We start from the raw sequence: 22419 nt of genomic DNA, 5'->3' as shown, positions 1-22419 counted from the left end.
CTTTCAGTTCAGTTCAGTTCAGTCACTCAGTCGTGTCCGACTCTTTGCGACCCCATGAACCGCAGCATGCCAGGCCTCCCTGTCCATCACCAACTCCCAGAGTCCACCCAAACCCATGTCCATCGAGTCGGTGATGCCATCCAACCATCTCATTCTCTCTTGTCCCTTTCTTCTCCTGCCCTCAGTCTTTCCCAGCATATGGGTCTTTTCAAATGAGTCAGCTCTTCGCATCAAGTGGCCAAAGGACTGGAGTTTCAGCTTCAACATTAGACGTTCCAGTGAACAGCCAGGACTGATCTCCTTTAGGATGGACTGGTTGGATCTCCTTGTAGTCCAAGGGATTCTCAAGAGTCTTCTCCAACAGCACAGTTCAAAAGCATCAATTCTTCAGCTCTCAGCTTCCTTTATAGTCCAACTCTCACATCTATACATGACCACTGGAAAAACCATAGCCAGACATAGGATGGTCATAACTTTCTTTCCAAGGAATTAGTGTCTTTTAATTTCATGGCTGCAATCACCATCTGAAGTGATTTTGAAGCCCAGAAAAATAAAGTCAATCACGCTTTCCCCATCTATTTGTCATGAAGTGATGGGACCAGATGCCATGATCTTTGTTTTATGAATGTTGATCTTTAAGCCAACTTTTTCATTCTCCTCTTTTACTTTCATCAAGAGGCTCTTCAGTTCTTCTTCACTGTCTGCCATAATGGTTGTATCATCTGCATATCTGAGGTTATTGGTATTTCTCCCAACAATCTTGATTCCAGCTTGTGCTTCTTCCAGCCCTGCATTTCTCATGATGTACTCTGCATGAAAGTTAAATAAGCAGGGTGACAATATATAGCCTTGACATACTCCTTTTCCTATTTGGAACGAGTCTGTCGTTCCATTTCCAGTTCTAACTGTTGCTTCCTGACCTGCAAATAGGTTTCTCAAGAGGCAGATCAGGTGGTCTGGTATTCCCATCTCTTTCAGAATTTTCCACACTTTCTTGTGATCCACACAGTCAAAGGCTTTGGCATAGTCAATCTTTAAATTTAAAGTCCATCTTTAAATTTCTTTATGTCTCCTTTCAAGCTTTTGGGGCATAATACAATGTTTTAATGTCATAATTTTACTATTTTGTTATTTTTTCCAAACTTTAATTTTAAGCAGTATCGTAGATTTTAATGATCATTCTCCCTTTTATTACTGTTTACTCACCTAGAACCAGACATCTTGGAATGTGAACTCAAATGGGCCTTAGAAAGCATCACTACGAACAAAACTAGTGGAGGTGATGGAATTCCAGTTGAGCTACTTCAAACCCTGAATGATGATGCTGTGAAAGTGCTGCACTCAATATGCCAGCAAATTTGGAAAACTCAGCAGTGGCCACAGGACTGGAAATGTTCAGTCTTCATTCCAATCCCAAAGAAAGGCAATGCCAAAGAATGCTCAAACTACTGCACAATTGCACTCATCTCACACGCTAGTAAAGTCATGCTGAAAATTCTGCAAGCCAGGCTTCAGCTATATGTGAACCGTGAATTTCCAGATGTTCAAGCAGGTTTTAGAAAAGGGAGAGGCATCAGAGATCAAATTGTCAACATCCGCTGGATCATGGCGAAAACAAGAGAGTTCCAGATAAACATCTATTTCTGCTTCATTGACTACGCCAAAGCCTTTGACTGTGTGGATCACAAGAAAGTGTGGAAAATTCTGAAAGAGATGTGAATACCAGACCACCTGACCTGCCTCTTGAGAAACCTGTATGCAGGTCAGGAAGCAACAGTCAGAACTGCACGTGGAACAACAGACTGGTTCCAAATAGTAAAAGGAGTTCGTCAAGGTTGTATACTGTCATCCTGCTTATTTAACTTATATGCAGAGTACATTATGAGGAATGCTGGGCTGGAAGAAGCACAAGCTGGAATCAAGATTGCGGAGAGAAATATCAATAACCTCAGATATGCAGATGACACCACCCTTATGGCAGAAAGTGAAAAGGAACTCAAAAGCCTCTTGATGAAAGTAAAAGAGGAGAGTGAAAAGGTTGGCTTGAAGCTCAGAAAACAAAGATCATGGCATCTGGTCCCATCACTTCATGGGAAATAGATGGGGAAACAGTGGAAACAGTGTCAGACTTTATTTTGGGGGGCTCCAAAATCACTGCAGATGCTGAGTGCAGCCATGAAATTAAAAGACGCTTGCTCCTTGGAAGGAAAGTTATGACCAGTCTAGATAGTATATTAAAAAGCAGAGATATTACTTTGCCAACAAAGGTCCATCTAGTCTTGGCTATGGTTTTTCCCGTGGTCATGTATGGATGTGAGAGTTGGACTGTGAAGAAAGCTGATCACCGAAGAATTGAGGCTTTTGAATTGTGGTGCTGGAGAAGACTCTTGAGAGTCCTTTGGACTGCAAGGAGATCCAACCAGTCCATTCTAAAGGAGATCAATCCTGGGTGTTCATTGGAAGGACTGATGCTGAAGCTGAAACTCCAATACTTTGTTCACCTCATGCGACGAGTTGACTCACTGGAAAAGACTCTGATGCTGGGAAGGATTGTGGGCGGGAGGAGAAGGGGACGACAGAGAATTAAATGGCTGGATGGCATCATCAACTCGATGAACATGAGTTTGAGTGAACTCTGGGAGTTGATGATGGACAGGGAGGCCTGGCATGCTGTGATTCATGGGGTCACAAAGAGTCAGTTACGACTGAGTGACTGAACTGAACTTAACTCCCACTTATAGATTAAGAATTTTGTTAGAATTGTGCACAGTGTGTATTTACACACAATTCACTCATATTTAGTCCTCTTTCATCCTCCTGCATGCAATTCTAAATTTCTTTTTGCCATTATTGTCTTTTTAATTTGTTCATTTTGGGTTTACCTGATATGGAAAACTGTAAAAAGAACCTATTTGGTTATTTTACAGTAGAAAAATCATATTAAAGAAATAGAATCAATAAAAAGTACGTTTTACAGTGAATAAGAAAATTGTATGAAAGAATCTGAAAGTAAAAATGTTCAGAAAGTATTGCTAGATTGGAATTGTTCTAGAAGAGAAAGATCTCTAGAAAATTTTAAATATAGAAGAGTGACAATCTGTATACATGAAAACCCACAAGCTATGATATTGAACTTTTAAATTTTCCCTTTCCAAAGAATTTGAGAACCAAATGTATATAAAAATAATTTTAGGCAATGAAATAAATTTAGGAAAAGAAGCTTATTGATGGCAAATAGAGTGTCTTTATGCCACTGACAAAGAAAGACTATTAATATTTACTTCATCTTAATCCCTGCCCTTAGAGCTAAGCATCCCCAGCTGATATACAGTCAAACGAATGAAGAATCTCAATCCGTTGAGAAGAGTCGGGGATTTCCTGGTAGTGATGACATTAAAGGCAGGTAGTCATAGAATTTCTGACTTAGGAACACGTCATCAACTTAGTCCTTTAACAACGTGGTGAATTCACCATGAATATGAGATGAAAGGAATTTTTCATCAGCAATTACAGAAAATATTATTGAATTACACATTTGGAGATGAAAGATTACAAGCATGACAAAGGTGACTGTGTAGACTGCCACACCTATGGCTGAGAGTATAAAATCACCCCAGTCCAGGAGGTGACATTAAACCTCAGAATCTTCGCCTAGTCTCTCACCTGAACTCACTTCACCTGTGAAGATGTCCTACAACTGCTGTTCTGGAAACTTCTCCCCCCTCCCCCTTGGGGACCACCTGCGCTACTCAGGCTCCTCCTGTGGCTCCTCCTTCCCCAGCAACCTGGTCTACAGGACTGACCTCTGCCCTCGCAGCTCCTGCCAGTTGGGCTCCTCTCTCTACAGTCAGGAGACCTGCTGTGAGCCCATCAGAACCCAGACTGTGGTGTCCAGCCCCTGCCAGACGTCCTGCTACCGCCCGAGGACCTCCACATTCTGCAGTCCCTGCCAGACGACTTTCCCTGGGTCTCTGGGCTTCAGGTCCAGCAGCTGCAGCTCCTTGAGCTCTGGATCCAGGAGCTGCTACTCAGTGGGCTATGGATCCCGTGGCTTCAGACGCCTGGGTTATGGAATCTGTGGCTTCCCTTCCCTGAGCCATGGATCTGGATTCTGCCAGCCAACCTTCTTTGCCTCCAGGAGTTGCCACTCTTCCTCTTGCAGGCCAACCTGTGGATCTGGTTTCTATTGATCAGCTTGTGAAGAGTTCAGATATTTTCATCAATGTGTCCAATCACTGAACAGAGCTTCTATCATTTTCATGATCTTCAGGAAGATTAATGGCTCATCACGTTTTTTCCAGTCATAAAATACTGACCAAAAATGATCTGCCACGCATACTTAATGATTAATTTTATTGATTGATTTACTGAATGCATTAATGGAGTTAGTAAAACGAATGCAATATATTATTAGATCAATTAATGAAATTTATGTTAAGAAACGAATTAATGTTAATGAACTAATGGAATCCTTGTTCATGTATTCACAAAATACATAAAAGCCTAAATAAATATAATAAACTCTTTCAATTTGGCTTCTAAATATGTTGCTAATTTTATTGTTAGTTTTAACTGGTTAAGTTTTGTTTTTTTTTTCCTTTTGCTTAAGGAGGGATATTTAGGTTCAAGTTTCCTATACCTTTGAAAGCCAACTTTGGAAACCCAATATTGATACATTTGAACGAATTTATTGTGAGCTTTGGAGCTTACCCTGTGGCTCAGTGGTAAAAGAATCTGCCTACAATGCAGGAGATGCGGGTTCTATCCCTGGGTTGGGAGGATGCCCTGGAGGAGGGCATGGCAACCCACTCCAGTATTCTTGACTGGAGAAGCCCATGAACGGAGAAGCCTGGAGGGCTAGATCCCATGGGGTCCCTAAGAGTCAGACATAACTGAAGCGACTGAGCACACCACTTCGTGGGCTTTAAATATTTTCCTTCAAAACTTCTGCTTTTTGAAATCCCTATATTACATACATAGACTTCATATGCATAAAATCTTAGGAGTGGCATAAAACACATTTTCTTCAAAAGATGCAGGGCATTGATGTTTGTTGATTGAAGGAGGAAACAAGGAACTTAGAAAATACAACCAAGTGGGGGAAATCTTTAGATTATATGGAAAGTTTTGTACATTAGCTTAAAGAGTGTTCTTTGATTCAATTCATGTTGGGTGACAAAAAAACCTTATTCCTTTATCTCACCAAAACTATTATGTGTAATTGGTTTCTTCACAGGTGCAAGGAGGAAGTCAATTACCTTTGGTAAGAATTAATTAGGTTCATGAGATGTAGAGTCTCACCTTCTTGTATCCAAAATCCAACAAAATAAACGTGGCTGGAAAAACACAAGCCTTTCATTTTAGAAATTATTGCTTCATTCATATCTTATCATATATTCACACACTTCTTGACTTTACGTTGCCATTCTGGTATTTTATAGGTTAAATGCTTCAGAAAACAACATGATGTTAAAATAGATAACATGTTGATAAGGTCTAAAGCTAATAACAAAAAGACAGTATCTATACAGAGATAAAGAGGAACGTTCAATAAATTTTCCCTTTCAATGCTTTTCAGATCACTATAAGGATCATGAGAAACACATTTTATGAACTAATAATTTTACACATAAGAAAATGAAGACTCAAAGCAGATCAAGGATTCATTGTAGGTCCCAGTCTTACAATGAAACCAAGATTCAAGATTTTATGATAAATGACTAACTTAAGAAGTGAAGACACAAACAATTTGGGATGGAATAAGGAGAACTTTGAGAAGATGAAATAAAACAAACAAAGCAGAGAGGTACAAATGTACTTGTGTTTAGGGAATTATTGAAAATCAAGTTACAGTTTGTATGGATTAGTAATGGAAAATCAGGCTACAGATATCTAACAGGTCTGTTTCACTTCATTGTTTTGGACATCTTGAATCACATTAATCTTAGGATTCATCTCATCTTATTTATATCATTGAAATAGCTTTCTGCTTGGTCATTTTCATTCTATTTTCTATACCTGTTTAAACATTCTCAAATACTTTAAAAAATAAAGCTTTTGCAAATATTATGTAAAGTAGTATATTACTATATTTCCTCATTTTATTTAAACATGTTCCTATTAATATATAACACAATATAAAAATATAAAATATATAATAAACAGTTAAACTCTTAAATCCCATACTACAAATAGAGTAGCAGAATTTCTGGTAGATTTTTTGGGTTCTGGAGCAATCAGGCTGCCCAAGTAAATACCTCTCTGGCTTATATGCACAGCTTCCTTTAGGCCAGGAGCAGGATTCTCTAAGCTGAATTTCAGACACAAGCAAACCCATTGGTTGGGTCAAACAGTTTGGAAAACCATATGGTGTTGGTGGCATCTGTGGTACTTGAAAGAAATAAAGTAAACCTGCAACATGATGTTCATGGCAACCTCAATGGAAAAATCACAACATAGGCAAATAAAATTGTAGAAGATGCTATAATCTGTAGTGCAAAATTAACGTGTCTTTGGAAAATCAAATCCTTTAATACTTGAGCATGGTAGAGGTACAAAACTTGACCACAGACCAAGTGTTCATGAGTCATAGGTGTCCGTCATGAGCTGCGTTCTGATGAAACTTCCAAATCATCAAGTCGGTGGACTCAGTAGCAATCCATGATAAGGCGGAAATAGCTTGGAACTTCCTCGGTGGTCCAGTGGTTCAAACTTCACCTTCCAATGCAGGGGGTGCGGCTTGAATCCCTGGTTGTGGAACTAAGATCTCACATGCCTTGTGGCCAAAAAACCAAAACATAGAACAGAAGCAATACTGTAACAAATTCAATAAAGCCTTTAAAACTGGTCCACATCAAAAAATCTTTTAAACAAGAAGTAGCTTATTCAGAAATGAGCACTAGCAAAACAAGAAAGCAGGCCCAGACCACCTGCTATAACCAGCATTGTACAACCATTCCTTTCTCAGGTCATGTGTGTGGTCACATTGGGTGCCTCAAAGGACCAGTTGAAGGAGGAAGGGAACAATCCCAGTGCTACTTGCAGATGGATTGACCCATTGCATGGATACCTTAAAGACCATGATGAAAAAAAAAAATTTTCCTCTCTGGGTAGAACTGTAGGTGTAGATCTGGTTATCCACTCATGTAAAAGAGAAAAGTGGCCCCAGTTGGTAATACAACTAGATTCCTAGACAGTGGTAATTGACCTGGCCAGCTAGTTAGAGACCTGGAAGGGAGGGTATTAGAACAATAAGACAATAAAATCTGGTATACAGTCTTGTTGATGGATATACACAAGTGGGCCCAAAGTGTGAAGATCTTTATTATTTCTTTTCAATGCCTACCGAAATGCATCCATCATGGAAGAGGAACTGAAAAATCAAGTTGAAAAAATGACCGTCAGTTGATGCCAGCTTGCCTTTGCCAGAAGTCCTAACACTGGTAAGATGAGCATGTGAATAAGTGACCACGAGAGACTGTGGATGGGTCCGACAGCATAAACTCCCACTTACACATCTGATATAATCAGTGCCACGGCAAAGGCCTAATATGTCAGCAATGGGGCTAAGGCTAAACTCCCAGTGAGGCACGATTCCTCAAGGAAACCGACTGGTCACTAGGTTGCAGTTAAGCATGGCCCCCTTCTGTCATGAAAGGACCAGTGGTTCATCCTCAAACATGTGCCTGCGATTCAGAGTAAGCCTCTGTTTTCTAGTGCTTATCTCAGCAGCAGCATTATTCAGGAGCTGAAAAAAAATTGGACCCACTCGCACGGAATTCCTCACAATGCAGTGTCCAATCAGGAAATCCACTTCATAGTACAGGCAGCAAGAACTGAAGCCCATTAATGTATGTCAAAAGCCACTGGACCCTGAAGCTCTCTGCCTTATGGTGCATTAAATAGTCCAACTGCCAGCAAAAACTGAAGTTTGCTTGGAGCAGGCAAGCAATGCCCTCAAACACTGGGTTCCAGATATCCAGTTATTATCTTTCTCAATGACCCATTAAAGTGCTTTATGCTTCCTATTTCTGCAACTGGAATTTCCAAAGATAGAAGCACTGTTCCCAAAGACTAACTTACTAAAGGACACATCAAGCAAGGGTTTCATTAAACTGCAAATATGGTTGCTGGCCGAGCACTTTGGGCTGCTTGTTTCAGGCAAAAAAAAAAAAAGGTAATATCTAATCTAAGGGTAGGTAATCCTGATTAATAGAAAGTGGTAGGGTTACTGTGGGCACGATGCCCTAGAGGAGGAAATGGCAACCCAGGCCAGTATTCTTGCCTGGAGAATCTCCACCGACAGAGAAGCCTGGAGGGCTACAGTCCGTAGGGTCACAAAGAATCAGACACAACTGAAGCGACAGAGCACACAGGGTTACTCTGCACAGTGAGGGTAGGAGGGAATATGTATGGAGCTCAGTAGACCTACTTGGATGCCCTTGAAATTTCCTGTCCAACTGTGGATATAATTTGTCATATATGGTAACTCTGGCAAGAAAAGGGTATGGCTATCAGAGTTCCTGCCAAGTGTATGCAACTCTTTGCAACCCCATGGGCAGTGAGTAGCCCTCCAGGCTCCTTTGCCCATGGAATTCTCCAGGCAAGAATGCTGCAGTGGGTTAGCATTGCCTTCTCATACCTCTTGGGAATAAAGGCAGGGACAATACCACCCAGAAATCCACTGAGACCAATAGAGGTGGTAACTGAGGGCAAGGCAAAGTTACAGTGGTTTGTGAAGGAGGGAGATAATGAATACCCATGGCAGCGCTAGGATCAAATATGGAGATAGAGTCTGTTTCATAGGGCTGAGTCACTCTTGTACATTTCCCTCAGAAGGGAAGCAGACCAGAACCACAGAGAATCTCTCTCTTGATAGGCTGACTCTCAAGGTGCAAATGGTGAACCGTGACAGGGACAGATATGCACTGAAACTCACATCGCATCTCTTCTAAAAATGAATAGCTATCTAGCTATGACAAGTGAGGTTACTGGACAGCCTCTCTCTGGTGGCTTCTTTCAGATCTGTCTCAGATTTCAAGCCACAGTCAGGTTTTTCTCATGGCAGCCCTTTGTCAATGACTGAACGAGGTGGTCAAATGGCTTTTCTTTCTTTCACAAGTCCTACTCTTTAGCAAACTTTTGCTCACCCATTCCTGTCTCAATGTCTGCTTCCTAGAGAATCCAACACATTCTCTCTATGCTTTCTTGAAGTTTAATGTTTCCTTTTAAAATTATTTCCTTCAGTCTAAAGAATTTCTATGTTTATTTCAATGCAAATTTATCTGAGATAATTAACTTACTGGAAATTAGGACTCAGCTATTGTTCTATTCAAAGGAAAAAATAAAATGGAGAACAGGAGTGATGAAAGAAAAAGGTATTTTTGAAAGAAATTATAGAAAAAAATTGACTTTGAAAGTGCACAAAAAACAAGTCTGAGGAGAGAAAAGCCTGAGTTGTTCTAGGATGAAGATCTCAGATTCTTTTTAAATTTTTATGATGTTAATAAAAGTATATGAAAATACAGTTAGTCTCCCACAGATGAACAAGTTCAGTTCCAAGAATGTGTTCGTAAGTCCAAGAAAGTTAGCCTAGGTGCCCAAGGAACACAGTTGGCTATACAGTACTGTACTATAATAAGTTTATAATATTTTGCACACAAATAATACATAAAAAACAAGCACAAAAAATAGATAAAATATTTTAACCTTACGGTACAGTACCTTGAAAAGTACAGTGGTACAGTACAGCAGCTGTTATACAGGGGCATTGCGTGAATGGGCAACAGTTACTTACTAGAGGAGAGAGAGGAGCTGGGAGATGGGAGACCTGAGGGATCATCAGCAATAGAAGATGGAGGGAAAGCTGTAATTTCACTCATGCCTGACACTGACGGAATGCGTATTTGCATCTTGGAAAGTTTGCAGCTTGAAAGTTCAAGTTTAAGGGGCTTCTTGTACATAAACTACATTTGCTTTCTGTATTTTCTATTGTATTTATTTTTCTTAATGGCATTTAGATCCAGTCTCAAGATAAGCAGAAGAGACACCTGACTTCCCTCTCTTCATCCCTTTTCCCGGTTTCTCACACTACCGCCATCATCCCTACTCCCTCTCCACAAGCCCCATTTATCAATTTCTCTTGTGACTCCATCCCAGTTCAGTCTTCTGAAGTCACTTTGTCTTTAAACATTTGCCTGCTTCCTTTCTGTTTCCAGCCATTTCTCATTATGAGCCGTTTTTCTTCCCTCCGTTGGATGTGAGCAGCACTGTATAATAATGTGTGACAGATGGAAAATACATTTGAAGCACGTGAATCAGTAGGGACAAGGAGAATCAGTCATTAGAAGCATCCTTATAAGAAGCAAAGCTATGCCACTGATCACTTGGAACCCTAGACAAGGGACAAAAAAATGGCAGAGCAAAGCAGGAATAGATGAACATGGCATCACAGGCAGGGAACAACAAAAAAAGCTGGGATGGATGGTGCTTTCCTGGACTTAATAGAATGAAGATAACTGACAAATTGTGCTAGACTTTCTGTATAGGAATACTCATTAGCTTTGTGATATAATAAATCATGGCAGTAGTCATCATTCTTCAGTAGTCATGTACAGATATGAGTTGGACTATAAAGAAAGTTGAGAGCCGAAGAATGTATGCATTTGAACTGTGGTGTTGGAGGAGACTCTTGAGAGTCCCTTGGACTGCAAGGAGATCCAACCAGTCCATCCTAAAGGAGATCAGTCCTGAATATTCATTGGAAGGACTGATGTTGAAGCCAGTACTCAAATACTTTGGCCACCTGATGTGAAGAGCTGACTCATTGGACAAGACCCTGATGCCTGGAAAGGTTGAGGGCAGGAGGAGAAGGGGACGGCAGAGGATGAGATGGTTGGATGGCATTACCAACTCAGTGGACATTTGAGTAAACCCCAGGAGTTGGTGATGGACAGGGCGGCCTGGTGTTCTGCAGTCCATGGGGTCGCAAAGAGTCAGACACAAATGAGCAACTGAACTGAAGTGAACTGAACTGAATCCCTAGCACAGAGTTTAAACTGAGTTGTTTGTTGTGTAATCATCATTTCTGGGCTTAAAGAAAAAAACCGTTTTATATGACTAAGACTAAGGAATGTAGAAGGAAAGAGTTTGTCCTTTCCTCCTCCTTGAGAATTCAGACCCCTATCTCTTCTTCGAAAGCCCCAGACCCCTCTCTCCTCCTCAGGGACCCTGGACTTCTTGTCAACCTGCCTAGGAATTGATTCTCTCACTCCTGTGTCTCCTCCTTCCCCAGCCACCTGGTCTACAACACTGACCTCTGCTCTCCCAGCTTCTGCCAGCTGGGTTCTTCTCTCTACAGCCAGGAGACCTGCTGTGAGTCCATCAGGACGCTGGGTCTCTGGAGTTTAGGTCCCTGAACTCTGGATCCAGAGCTTCTGCTTACTCAACTGTGGATCCCACCGCTTCAGAGCCCTGATTTATGGAGTCTGGGACTTCCCTACCATGGGCTTTGTACCCAGTTTCTGCCATCCAACCTACTTGTCTTCTAGGAGCCTCTAGCTATTTTGCAACCAACCTATCTATCCATCTGCCTTCTACTGATCAATGTGTTGAGTTCCAGTACTTTCTAAGTCAATTCGTCAAAATGCCTGCTCAGAGTTCCATCATGCTCATTATTTCCATTGGCACCTATCTGCTTACTCCTTGGTCACCAGTTTCTTACTCAATCTCTTTCCATCAAATGCAGACTGATTCCTGAATCCTATGAATTTAAAGACATAACCCCCTAAATAAGTATAATATCAGCATTACTAATGGAATGTATGTTTATTTACTTTCTGCCCCAAATGGATACAAAGTTAAAGGATTATAACCCAATAAACTAATTCATCCTGGCATTGAAATATTTTTATGTTATTGTTTATACATTTTGACCAGAGTTTGTGCTGATTTGATTTATCAGCTAAGTAAAAGCTCAACGTGATTGTGGAGGACATTTTGGAAGCCTAAAATGTTGTAGGGTGTTCCCTGGTGGCTTAGTGGTAAGAATTTTGCCTGGTAATGCAGGAATCAGAGGAAACTCGAGTTTGATCCTTGGGTCAGAAAGATTCCCTGGAGAAGGAAATGGCAACCCATTCCAATATTCTTCCCTGGGAAACCCCATGGACAAAGGAGACTGGCAGGCTACAGTCCATGGGGTTGCCAAAGTGCTGAACGTGACTTAGTGACTAAACAACAACAACAAATGTTGTAGATTTTATCTAATTTCTCTGAACAATGGATATTTTTCTCATTCAGACTACAGTTGCTAAATATTCATGTTTTGAAGTTTTGGAGCTTTATTAAATAAAACTCTCAGAATCAGGATAAATTTTGATTCTATCAAAGAATATGAGTCTTATCTATATGGACAGAGGGAATGTAATTGTGAAACTGATAGAATCAAGCGGAATTTCATGAATAGCTTTATACTGTTAGATTTATATGGCTAGTGTAATAAATGAAAGTAAAACTAGAGAAAAGACCAATTTAAAAGTCCACATGAACACTGAATAAATTCTGAGTTTACCAAATATTTGTTAAAATTGACCAGATTCATATTTCTAATGGTGAGTTTCTAATGTAATTCACTTTTTCATATGTATGAGAAGATATAGACAATGATTTTAGTGGGGAGGATACAGCTTCAGAATCACAGATACAGTCTGCAATTCCACATCAGTGCTTTCCTAAAGCCCAAATGAAATTTAAATGAAAACAAAAGCCTTTATAGCAGCCAATTTGACTATTTCATTCTGATCTCAATGTAAAGTTGGAGACACTACTTGTGTATTTATTTATTTATTTTAGTAACATGCTCAATGTTTACAGGCTGAATATTTAATGAAACCTTAAGAGACCAAGATAAATAGATTTTTGAGTAATGAAATTGGATTACACAGGAGATGTGGCTTTAATCCCTGGCTTGGGGAGATCTTGTGGAGGAGGAAATGGTGACCCACTTCAGTATTCTTGCCTGGAAAATCTCATTGACAGAGGAGCCTGGCAGGCTACAGTCCATGGGTCACAAAGAATCAGACATGACTGAGCAGGAGCACACCAACACAAAAAGACATTATCCCTAAATAGTGCTTTAATCAATGTTCAAAGAATAACCTATTCAATGTATATTTAGGTCTTTGAATAGATTTGTGACAAAGATAAATATTTAAAATTCAAGCTATTTTAAAAAAGAAGCAATGGATACCTAAAGCAGATCAGAGAATTCCCAAATCATTACAAACAAAGTTGTCTCTCCAGATATTGTCAAATAATCCCTAGTGGACTAAAGGGAAATTATCTTCTGATTGAGAATCATTTATCTAAACTAATGCACAGAGAAAAGAGGAGATAAAAAATAGAGAACAGAGTTTAAGAAGATATGGATCAAAGTGAAAAGATTAAGCATATTTGTGTTTGAAGTCCTAAAAATAGAAAAGAGAGATAATGGAGGAGGAAATATATTCAGGGATAAAATGCTATGAATTTTCTGAAACAAATTCAAATAAGTGTTGCCAACTGAAATTTGGAAAAATACAGAGAATACACCTACACACACCTAAATCAGTGACAAGAGAAACATTTCTAATTTACATGGGGAATAAAGCTGATTACCTTCAAACAGCAATAGGACTGAAATATAAATTATTTTAAGAGAAAATTGACTGAAGTATTAAGAAGCATGACAAAATGAAGGTTTCCTTTTTGAATACTAGGAACAGAAGACATGTGCTTCAAAACTGCAGAGAATTGCAGACAATAAAAGACTGAGAAAATGTCTCACCAGCAGACTGACTGAACGCATAGGCTGAGCTGACTATTATAAAGAAGGAAAATACATGTGCTTGCCGATGGAAGAAAATATGACATTAAGATATGGGTTGAATTGTCTTCCCATTCTTAAGATTCTTAGTTATGGTAGCCTGACCAGTGACTACTTACCATTTTGTGGGATGCAAAATGACTCCTAGTCTCCACTGGGTAAATATATATAATAGAAATATTATCTAGAATTGTACATGGAACAACAGACTGGTTTGAAATTGGGAAAGGAGTCTATCAAGGCTGCATATTGTCACCCTGCTTATTTAACTTATATGCAGAGTAAAGTGAGTGAAAGTCCCTCATTTGTGTCAGACTCTTTGTGACCCCCATGGACTAGATACTCCATGGAATTTCTCCAGGCAAGAATACTGGAGTGGGTAGCCTTTCCCAGAGGATCTTCCCAACCCAGGGATTAAACCCAGGTCTTCTGCAGTGCAGGCAGATTCTTTACCAGCTGAGCCACAAGGGAAGCCCTATATTCAGAGTACATCATGCCAAACGCCAGGCTGGATGAAGCGCAAGCTGGAATCAAGATTGCCAGAAGAAATATCAACAACCTCAGATATGCATATGATACCACTCTAATGGCAGAAAGCAAAGAGGAACTAAAGACCCTCTTGATGAGGGTGAAAGAGGAGAGTGAAAAAGCTGGCTTAAAACTCAGCATTCAACAAATGAAGATGATGGCATCAGGTCCTATCACTTTATGGCAAATAGATGGGGAAAAATTGGAAAGAGTCATATTTCATATTCTTGGACTCCAAAATCACTGTGGATATTGACTGCACCTATGAAATTAAAAGACACTTTCTCCTTGGAAGAAAATCTGTGACAAACCTGGGCAACGTATTAAAAAGCACTTTGCCAACAAAGGTCAAATAGTCAAAGCTATGTTTTTTCCAGCAGTCATGTATGGATGTGACAGTTGGACAATAAAAAAGGCTAAGTGCAGAAGAATTGATGCCTTCAAACTGTGGTGCTGGAGAAGACTCTTGAGAATCCCTTGGACTGCAAGGAGATCAAACCAGTCCATCCTACAGGAAAACAGTCCCGAATATTCATTGGAAGGACTGATATTGAAGCTGAAGCCCCAATAATTTGGCCACATGATGCGAAGAGCTGACTCATTTGAAAAGACCCTGATGCTGGGAAAGACTGAGGGCAGGAGGAGAAGGGGATGACAGAGGATAATGGTTGGATGGCATCACCGACTCAGTGGACATGAGTCTGAGAAAACTGCAGCAAATAGTGAAGGACAGAGAAGCCTGGAGTGCTCCTGTCCATGGAATTGCAAGGAGCTGAACATGACTTAGTGACTGAACAACAATACCAATTTTCTAGATAATAAGTTTACAAAACACCATCTGGTGGCATCAATCTTAATACTCCAAGTCATGGCTTATGATACCTGCCTGCTTATTAAGATGATTAATCAAAGTTGAATACTGTGGATGGCTAGTAAGTTAGGTGAAAGTCACTCAGTTGTGTCTGACTCTTTGCGACCCCATGGACTATACATTCCATGGAATTCTCCAGGGCAGAATACTGGAGTGAGTAGCTGTTCCTTTCTCCAGGGGATCTTCCCAACTCAGGGATCAAACCTGGGTCTCCAGCATTGCAGGCAGATTGTTTATCAGTTGAGACACCAGGGAGTTTTTGTCTTTTAAATAATTGAGTGGAAAAAATTGGATCTATACACTATAATGATTCCATAAACCACAGATTTGAAAATATATATATAGAAATCAGATATGAAAACAATTTTTAGAGGCCCTTATTTCCATAGTTTGGAGCCAACATTTTAATTTAAAATTCCCCAATATTTTAAAATATGGATAAATTAATTTCCTTTAGGGAAAAAAAAAAACCTATCTTCAGAAACATAATTTGTACCAATATAACATGTGATCTCCATTTAGTAACTGTCTGAGAGTTAGTAGTTTCATTAAAGTATTTGCTACTTATATCTTATTATTAAGAAATGACTAGAGAGGAGAAAAATGCAGGGAACTACTGGACTTATGGATTAGTGCAGTAAAAGATACTCTTACAGAAGAAATAGTTCTTAAGGAAAATGCACTTACTTCAAGGTTTTGCTTGAGAATGACCTTGCTCTTCATTCATCAACTCTGAATTTGTTCCATCAAGGCTACTTTGGGAAAAAAAGAGAAAGTTTGGCAATAAAAGAAAATGGAAAATATAGACACACAAGATATTACTAAGCGGAAAATTTTCCCTGCTTGGTTGGCAAGAAAGAATGAGATTGAAATTCTAATTTGGGATATCTGAAAATAAAAGATGTGCAAAAGAGTTATTTACATTTGGAACAGATATTTCCTCACTTTGCTCTCTCTTGTAGGAGTCTTGTATAATGTTTCTTTTTCAATTTGAATGCTACTCTTGTTATTAATTTTAAAGAACCAACTTTCAGTTCAGTTCAATCGCTCAGTAGTGTCCGACTCTTTGCGACCCCATGAATCACAGCACGCCAGGCCTCCCTGTCCATCACCAACTCCCGGAGTTCACTCAAACTCATGTCCATCGAGTCGGTGATGCCATCCAGCCATCTCATTCTCTGTCGTCCCCTTCTCCTCCCGCCCCCAATCCTTCCCAGCATCAGAGTCTTTTCCAGTGAGTCAACTCTTCGCATGAGGTGGCCAAAGTATTGGAGTTTCAGCTTTAGCATCAGCGGACCTGGTTATATTCTATACAAATAAATTTTTACTCTTACGTTTATTTCTACCTTTAATTTGTTTCCTCTTTTTGTTTTCTTTTGTCTTGATGTGTTATTCCTTATTCTAACTTCTTGATCTTCAGCCTTTCTTCTTTTCAAACATACCCATTTAGTGTATAAAATACCCTCAAAGAACTGAATTAGCCAAAACCTGATAAGTTTAATGTTTTATCTTCAATAGCATTCTGATCAAGGAATTTTCTATTGCCCATATTGATTTGAATCAGGGATTACACAATGTCTTGAATAGTCATTTGCCCCCAAAATCCAAATGCTAACTTCTAATTCTGAACACAGTGGTTATCAGAGATGGAAATCTTTTGAATAGGATTAGTGCCCTTGAAAGAAGAAATCCCAGAGAACTCTTGGTCCTTCTATTATTGAGGTTACAGTGAAAAGATGGCCATCAGGGAAAGGGTCTCATCAGACATTCAGACATCTCATGGTGCCTTGAACTTGAACTTCTTAGCCTCCAGAACATAAGAAATCAATGTTTTGATAAAGCATACATTCCATGATAATCTGTAATAGCAGCTGGAAAGAACCAAGACAAGTTATTTACAAGTGTATTTTCAAATAGACATTTAGCGATTTTCTTTTCTAGCTATCATATTTCACTGCCTTATACTTATTTCCTCAATGACAAGAGCAATGCTAAGAGTTATTATAACCATGTGAGTTGATGGAGGTTTATGACTGGGGTATTTTCAGTTAAACTCCCTGTGCGTTTCAAATGATTGTGCTTGTTGAATTTGAGTGCAATGCATCCACTGTTTGATCAGTTCTCTTAATTGTGTTGGTGAAGTGTTCTACACCCTAACTAGCTTTTGTCTTCCTTTTTTATATCCTTAAGCATTGTGAGTGTGATATCCATGGAGGACTCACACCTTTTTAAAAATTATGATCATTCCTCTTTATCATTAGTGAAGTTTCTATGACTGAGATTAATAAATTAATAGCCCCCTTTTGTTTTTTAGATAATTCATATCATTTCTTTCAAAATTTCTGTATGCTTTTATTTTTATTGATTACTTTTGAAAGCAGAATATTGTGGTACTCTTTTAAAACTGAATCTGAATCTCTGTATTAGACTCTTTCCTTTTATGTGTCATATAGACATACAGATAAAGATATGTCTAAATATATGCATATGCTTCCCAGGGGGCAAAGTGTAAAGAATGCACCTGCCAATGCAGGAGATGTAGGAGACACAGGTTCTATCCCTGGGTTGGGAAGACCCCCTGGAGTAGGAAATGGCTGGGCTTCCCTGGTGGTTCAATAGATAAAGAATCCTCCTGCAATGCGGGAGACCTGGGTTCAATTCCTGGGTTGGGAGGATCCCCTGGAGAAGGGCATGGCAACCCTCTCCAGTATTCTTTCCTGGAGAATCCTCATGGACAGAGGGGCCTGGTGGGCTACAGTCCATGGGGTTGCAAAGAGTCGGACATGACTGAGTGACTAAGCACAGGAAATGGCAACCTATTCCAGTATTCATGCCTAGAAATATTCCATGGACCCAGGAACCTGGAGGGCTGCAGTCCATGTGGTCACAAAGAATCTGACAGGACTGAGTGACTGAACATGCATATATGTATATATATATACATATAAAAATTTATATCTAAAAATTTGGATTTTTTTATTATTTAGTCCTTTAGATTACTTTTCCTTTTTTTTGATTAACAAAACTTTTAATATTATCATTTCCCATTTTTAATGTAATATCGGTGGTGTTTTACTGATTTTAGGGTTTTTTTAGAAATTTCTATGTACATTCCTGATTTACTTCTTGTTAATATAAATTATTATTTTTACAATTCCACAGTAATGCTAAAACCTTGGAAAACCTTAAATCCAATTGTTCTCTTTTACGGTATTGTTGTCCTCATGTACACCTGAGGTGGATTCATGTCAATGTATGGCAAAACCAACCAATATAATATTGTAAAATAATTAGCCCCCAATAAAAAAAATAAAAATAAAAAAATAAAATAAAACTATATATATTTTAAAACCAAGAATCTTTTCAATTAATGATTTATAAGGTTTTTACTTAAATGTAATCTGTGTTTATCTATATATTCACATTTCTTCTTACATTTCCATGTTGCTCTCTGGGAATATTTTCTTCGTACCTGAAGAAAGTCCTTTACTGTTTGTGTGTGTGTGTTAGTTGCTTCAATCATTCTGACTCTGAGATCCCGTGAACTGTAGCCCACCAGGCTCCTCTGTCCATGGAATTTCCCAGGCAAGAACACTGGAATGGGTGTGCATTCCTTCTCCAAGGGATCTTCCCAATCCTGGGATTGAACCTGGGTGTCCCACATTGCACACAGTTTCTTTACCATCTGAGCCACCACGGAAGCCCAGCAAGGGAAAGTGTTAGTCGCATCCAACTCTGCAACACTTTGGACTGTAGCCAGCTAAGTTCCTCTGTCCGTGGGAGTCTCCAGGCAAGAATACTGGAGTATGTAGCCATTCCCTTCCCAACTCAGGGATCCAACCCAGGTCTCCTGCACTGTAGGCAGATTCTTCACCATCTGAGTCACCAGAGAAATTCTGCACCTGAAGAAAGTCTTTTAGTGTTTAGTTTTTCTTTTTTTTTGGTCATGTGGTATATGGCATCTTAGTTCTCTGACCAGTTATCAACCTATGCCCGCTACAGTGGAAGCGTGGTGTCATAAACTACCGGACTGCCAGGGAATCCCCCTTTACTGCTTTTAGAGAGATAATATGAAAGAGACATTCAGGTATCCTGCACTGAAGAAATCACCTTAAGAAAGTGGTCGAAGGAAGAAGGAGGATGTTTAACAGGGAGGCAATGTAGGTGAAACATGATGGGGCTGCAGTGTCTAACTGGGGCTTTTCTAGAAGAGCAACATATCTGGTTGTACTGTAAATGTGGATAGCAAAAAGGCAAAATATATCTCAAAATTCATAAAGTTAAATCATTTGAAACTCTTGATTTGAATAACATTTATTCAACAAATCGTAGGTTTGAAATAAGGTAGAGGAGAAACCTGAATGTTCCATTCTGTCCTCTGGTCATCTGCTTCTGCTCACCTCAACAGAGGGCTTCAGATGGTCAGGAATCCACAGGAGACCTGGATTCCATTCCTGAGTTGGAAGATCCCCTGGAGAAGGGAATGGCAACCCACCCCAGTATTCTTGCCTGGAGCAGTCCATGGACAGAGGAGCCTGGTGGACTACAGTCCATGGGGTCACAAAGAGTTGGACATGACCGAGTGACTAACACACACACACACCCCTCAGTAGAGTCATTACCCAAGTTTCCTCTGAAAGGCTCCGATTGGTCTGCATTTGTGTTTTCCCATTGATGGGTCTCGTGTCTTCCAAACGCTCGTCTAGGGTTTCCTCTGTTCCCGTTACTCCTTCCGTCAGTTTGTAACAGGGCTGGGCCTTTTGCATTGGCTGAGATGTCTCTCGCAGCCAAATTTAATACATTAATTTTAATACTTGGAAATTAATTTTGGAGGACGCAAATGAACGTCACAAGCAGGTTCAGTGTTTAGAAGGCTGTTTTGAAGGCCAAAGTTATGCCTCTGACCAAATAAAAATGAAAGATGGTACCATTTCAATCTCCACCCTTAGAAGGACTGCATACTCCAGCAAAACCAGACTCAGATACACACGCAGCATATACCAGGAAGAAATGAAGGAACATTCCTGACCACAATGGGGTGGTCACGAATACAAAAGGGGCATACCTTTGTGACATGAGTAGTTTACTGCTTTTGTGTTATAATGAATATTGTTACAGCACAAGTAAGTACAATATGTAGGAAACTAGGCAGTTGCACTTACAGAAATGATGATTGAGAGAACATCATGCAAATGAGGGAGTAGAAATGTGGAAATGATGACCTTGCAGTTGTTAATACCTATTGCTAAGAGGGTATAAATGCCACAGTCCAGGACGTAGAAATCATCCTTGCATCTCCTGTCAATGTGTCCTACAACTGCTGCTCTGGAAACTTCTCCTCCCGCTTCCTCTGGGACCACCTGCATTACTCAGGCTCCTCCCATGGCTCCTCCTTCCCCAGCAACCTGGTCTACAGGACTGACCTCTGCTCTCCCAGCTCCTGCCAGCTGGACTCCTCTCTCTACAGCTGGGAGACCTGCTGTGAGCCCATCAGAACCCAGGCTGTGGTGTCCAGTCCCTGCCAGACGTCCTGCTACCTCCTGAGGACCTCCACGTTCTTCAGTCCCTGCTGGACAACTCACCCAGGGTCTCTGGGCTTTAGGTCCAGCAAGGACTGCTCCCTGAACCCTGGATCCAAAGGCTGCCACTTACTGGGTTGTGGATCCAGTGGCTTCAGACCCTGGGTTATGGAGTCTGGGGTTCTCCTACCTTGAGCTATTGATCAAAATCCTGCCACTCAACCTATGTTGATTTTTGGCCAATCTGTGGATCTGGCTTCTAGATATTAACTTATAGAATATACAGATATTTTTGAAAAATGTCAGCTCTTAAATCTCATAAGAAACAACCCTTTTTGTGGTCCCAAAGATTGTTCATCTGTAGACCACACAGCCTCACTTAGAAATTGTTCTTGCATAATGTAAAAGAGAGTAATAGACCTAAACTTTAAATCATATAGCTGCACTGGTGATGGAAATCACCCAATTATTAAATATACTTCATAATTCAACATTATTTAATTATCTTAAGTAAATAAACAGAGGAGCCTGGTGGGCTACAGTCCACAGGGTCACAAAGAGTCAGATAAGATACATTTGAATCAGTTCTAATGAGGTGGATGAAACTGGAGCCTATTATACAGAGTGAAGTAAGCCAGAAAGAAAAACACCAATACAGTATACTAACGCATATATATGGAATTTTGAAAGATGCAAATGATAACCCTGTATACGAGACAGCAAAAGTGACACAGATGTATAGAACAGTCTTTGGGACTCTGAGGAGAGGGTGAGGGTGGGATGATTTGGGAGAATGGCATTGAAACACGTATGTTGTCATATGTGAAATGAATCACCAGTTCAGGGTCGATGCAAGTTATAGGATGCTCGAGGCTGGCGTGAGGGGATGACCCAGAGGGAGGATAAAGGGAAGAGGGAGGTGGGAGGGGGGTTCAGGAGGGGGAACTTATGTAAACCTGGGGCGAATTCATGTCAATGTATGGCAAAACCAACCAATATAATATTGTAAAATAATTTGCCTCCAATAAAAAATAAATTAATTACTTAAAAAAAAAAGACTGAACAGCTAACATACATATAAATAAACACACTTATTCTGGCATCCATATATGGTATTGTCATCGTTATTATTAGTTAATTATTGTCCAGGAGTTTCTTTTACTGTTTATTGGATTTATAAATGTAAAATATTAAATTGTTTTATAATGCAAATTTTGGGTTAATAAAGATGGAAGAATTTGAGGTAAAAAATTTGTTATTTAGGTTTCTTTTATCCTTTTTATATGAATTGGTATGAATAAGCATCTCAAAAGTTATGTGCTGTGTGCTAAGTCACTTTAGTCATGTCTGATTCTTTGTGACCCCATGGACTATAGCCTGCTAGGCTCCTCCCCTGTCCATGGGATTCTCCAGGCAAGAATACTGGAGTGGGTTGCCATTCCTTCATCCAGGGGATCTTCCTGACTCAGGGATGGAATCTGTGTCTCTTCTGTCTCCTGCACTGGCAAGTGGGTTCTTTACCACTAGCGCCACCAGGGAAGTCCCTCAAAAGCTATAAAAGCCCCATTATTTAAATCACATGAGGTCATAGATCTCTCTTCACAGGAAAAGAAAAGAACAAAAGTTAGTGGATATATATG

General features: G+C 39.8%; 1 protein-coding gene and 1 pseudogene across 1 annotated transcript; both read left to right on the top strand.

Moving 5' to 3' along the window:
• Positions 1 to 3644: 3644 nt before the first annotated feature.
• Positions 3645 to 4380, top strand: LOC129550175 (keratin-associated protein 13-2-like). The gene has a single exon (XM_055417644.2). The coding sequence runs from the start codon at positions 3687 to 3689 to the stop codon at positions 4188 to 4190; it is 504 nt and encodes a 167-aa protein (XP_055273619.1). The 5' UTR covers positions 3645 to 3686; the 3' UTR covers positions 4191 to 4380.
• Positions 4381 to 9777: 5397 nt separating this feature from the next.
• Positions 9778 to 21042, top strand: LOC148778701 (keratin-associated protein 13-3-like; annotated as a pseudogene).
• Positions 21043 to 22419: the final 1377 nt, after the last annotated feature.

This window comes from Moschus berezovskii, chromosome 1 (assembly GCF_049115385.1).
Source record: "Moschus berezovskii isolate FMDL1 chromosome 1, NW_MosBer_1.0, whole genome shotgun sequence".
NCBI lineage: Eukaryota > Metazoa > Chordata > Mammalia > Artiodactyla > Moschidae > Moschus > Moschus berezovskii.
The sequence above is the reverse complement of the archived record's forward strand: the minus strand, read 5'-3'. Positions and strand labels throughout refer to the sequence as shown.

Bases quoted from the DNA above. Each gene is read 5' to 3' on its own strand.
- LOC129550175 (XM_055417644.2), top strand. From the start codon at position 3,687: ATGTCCTACAACTGCTGTTCTGGAAACTTCTCCCCCCTCCCCCTTGGG.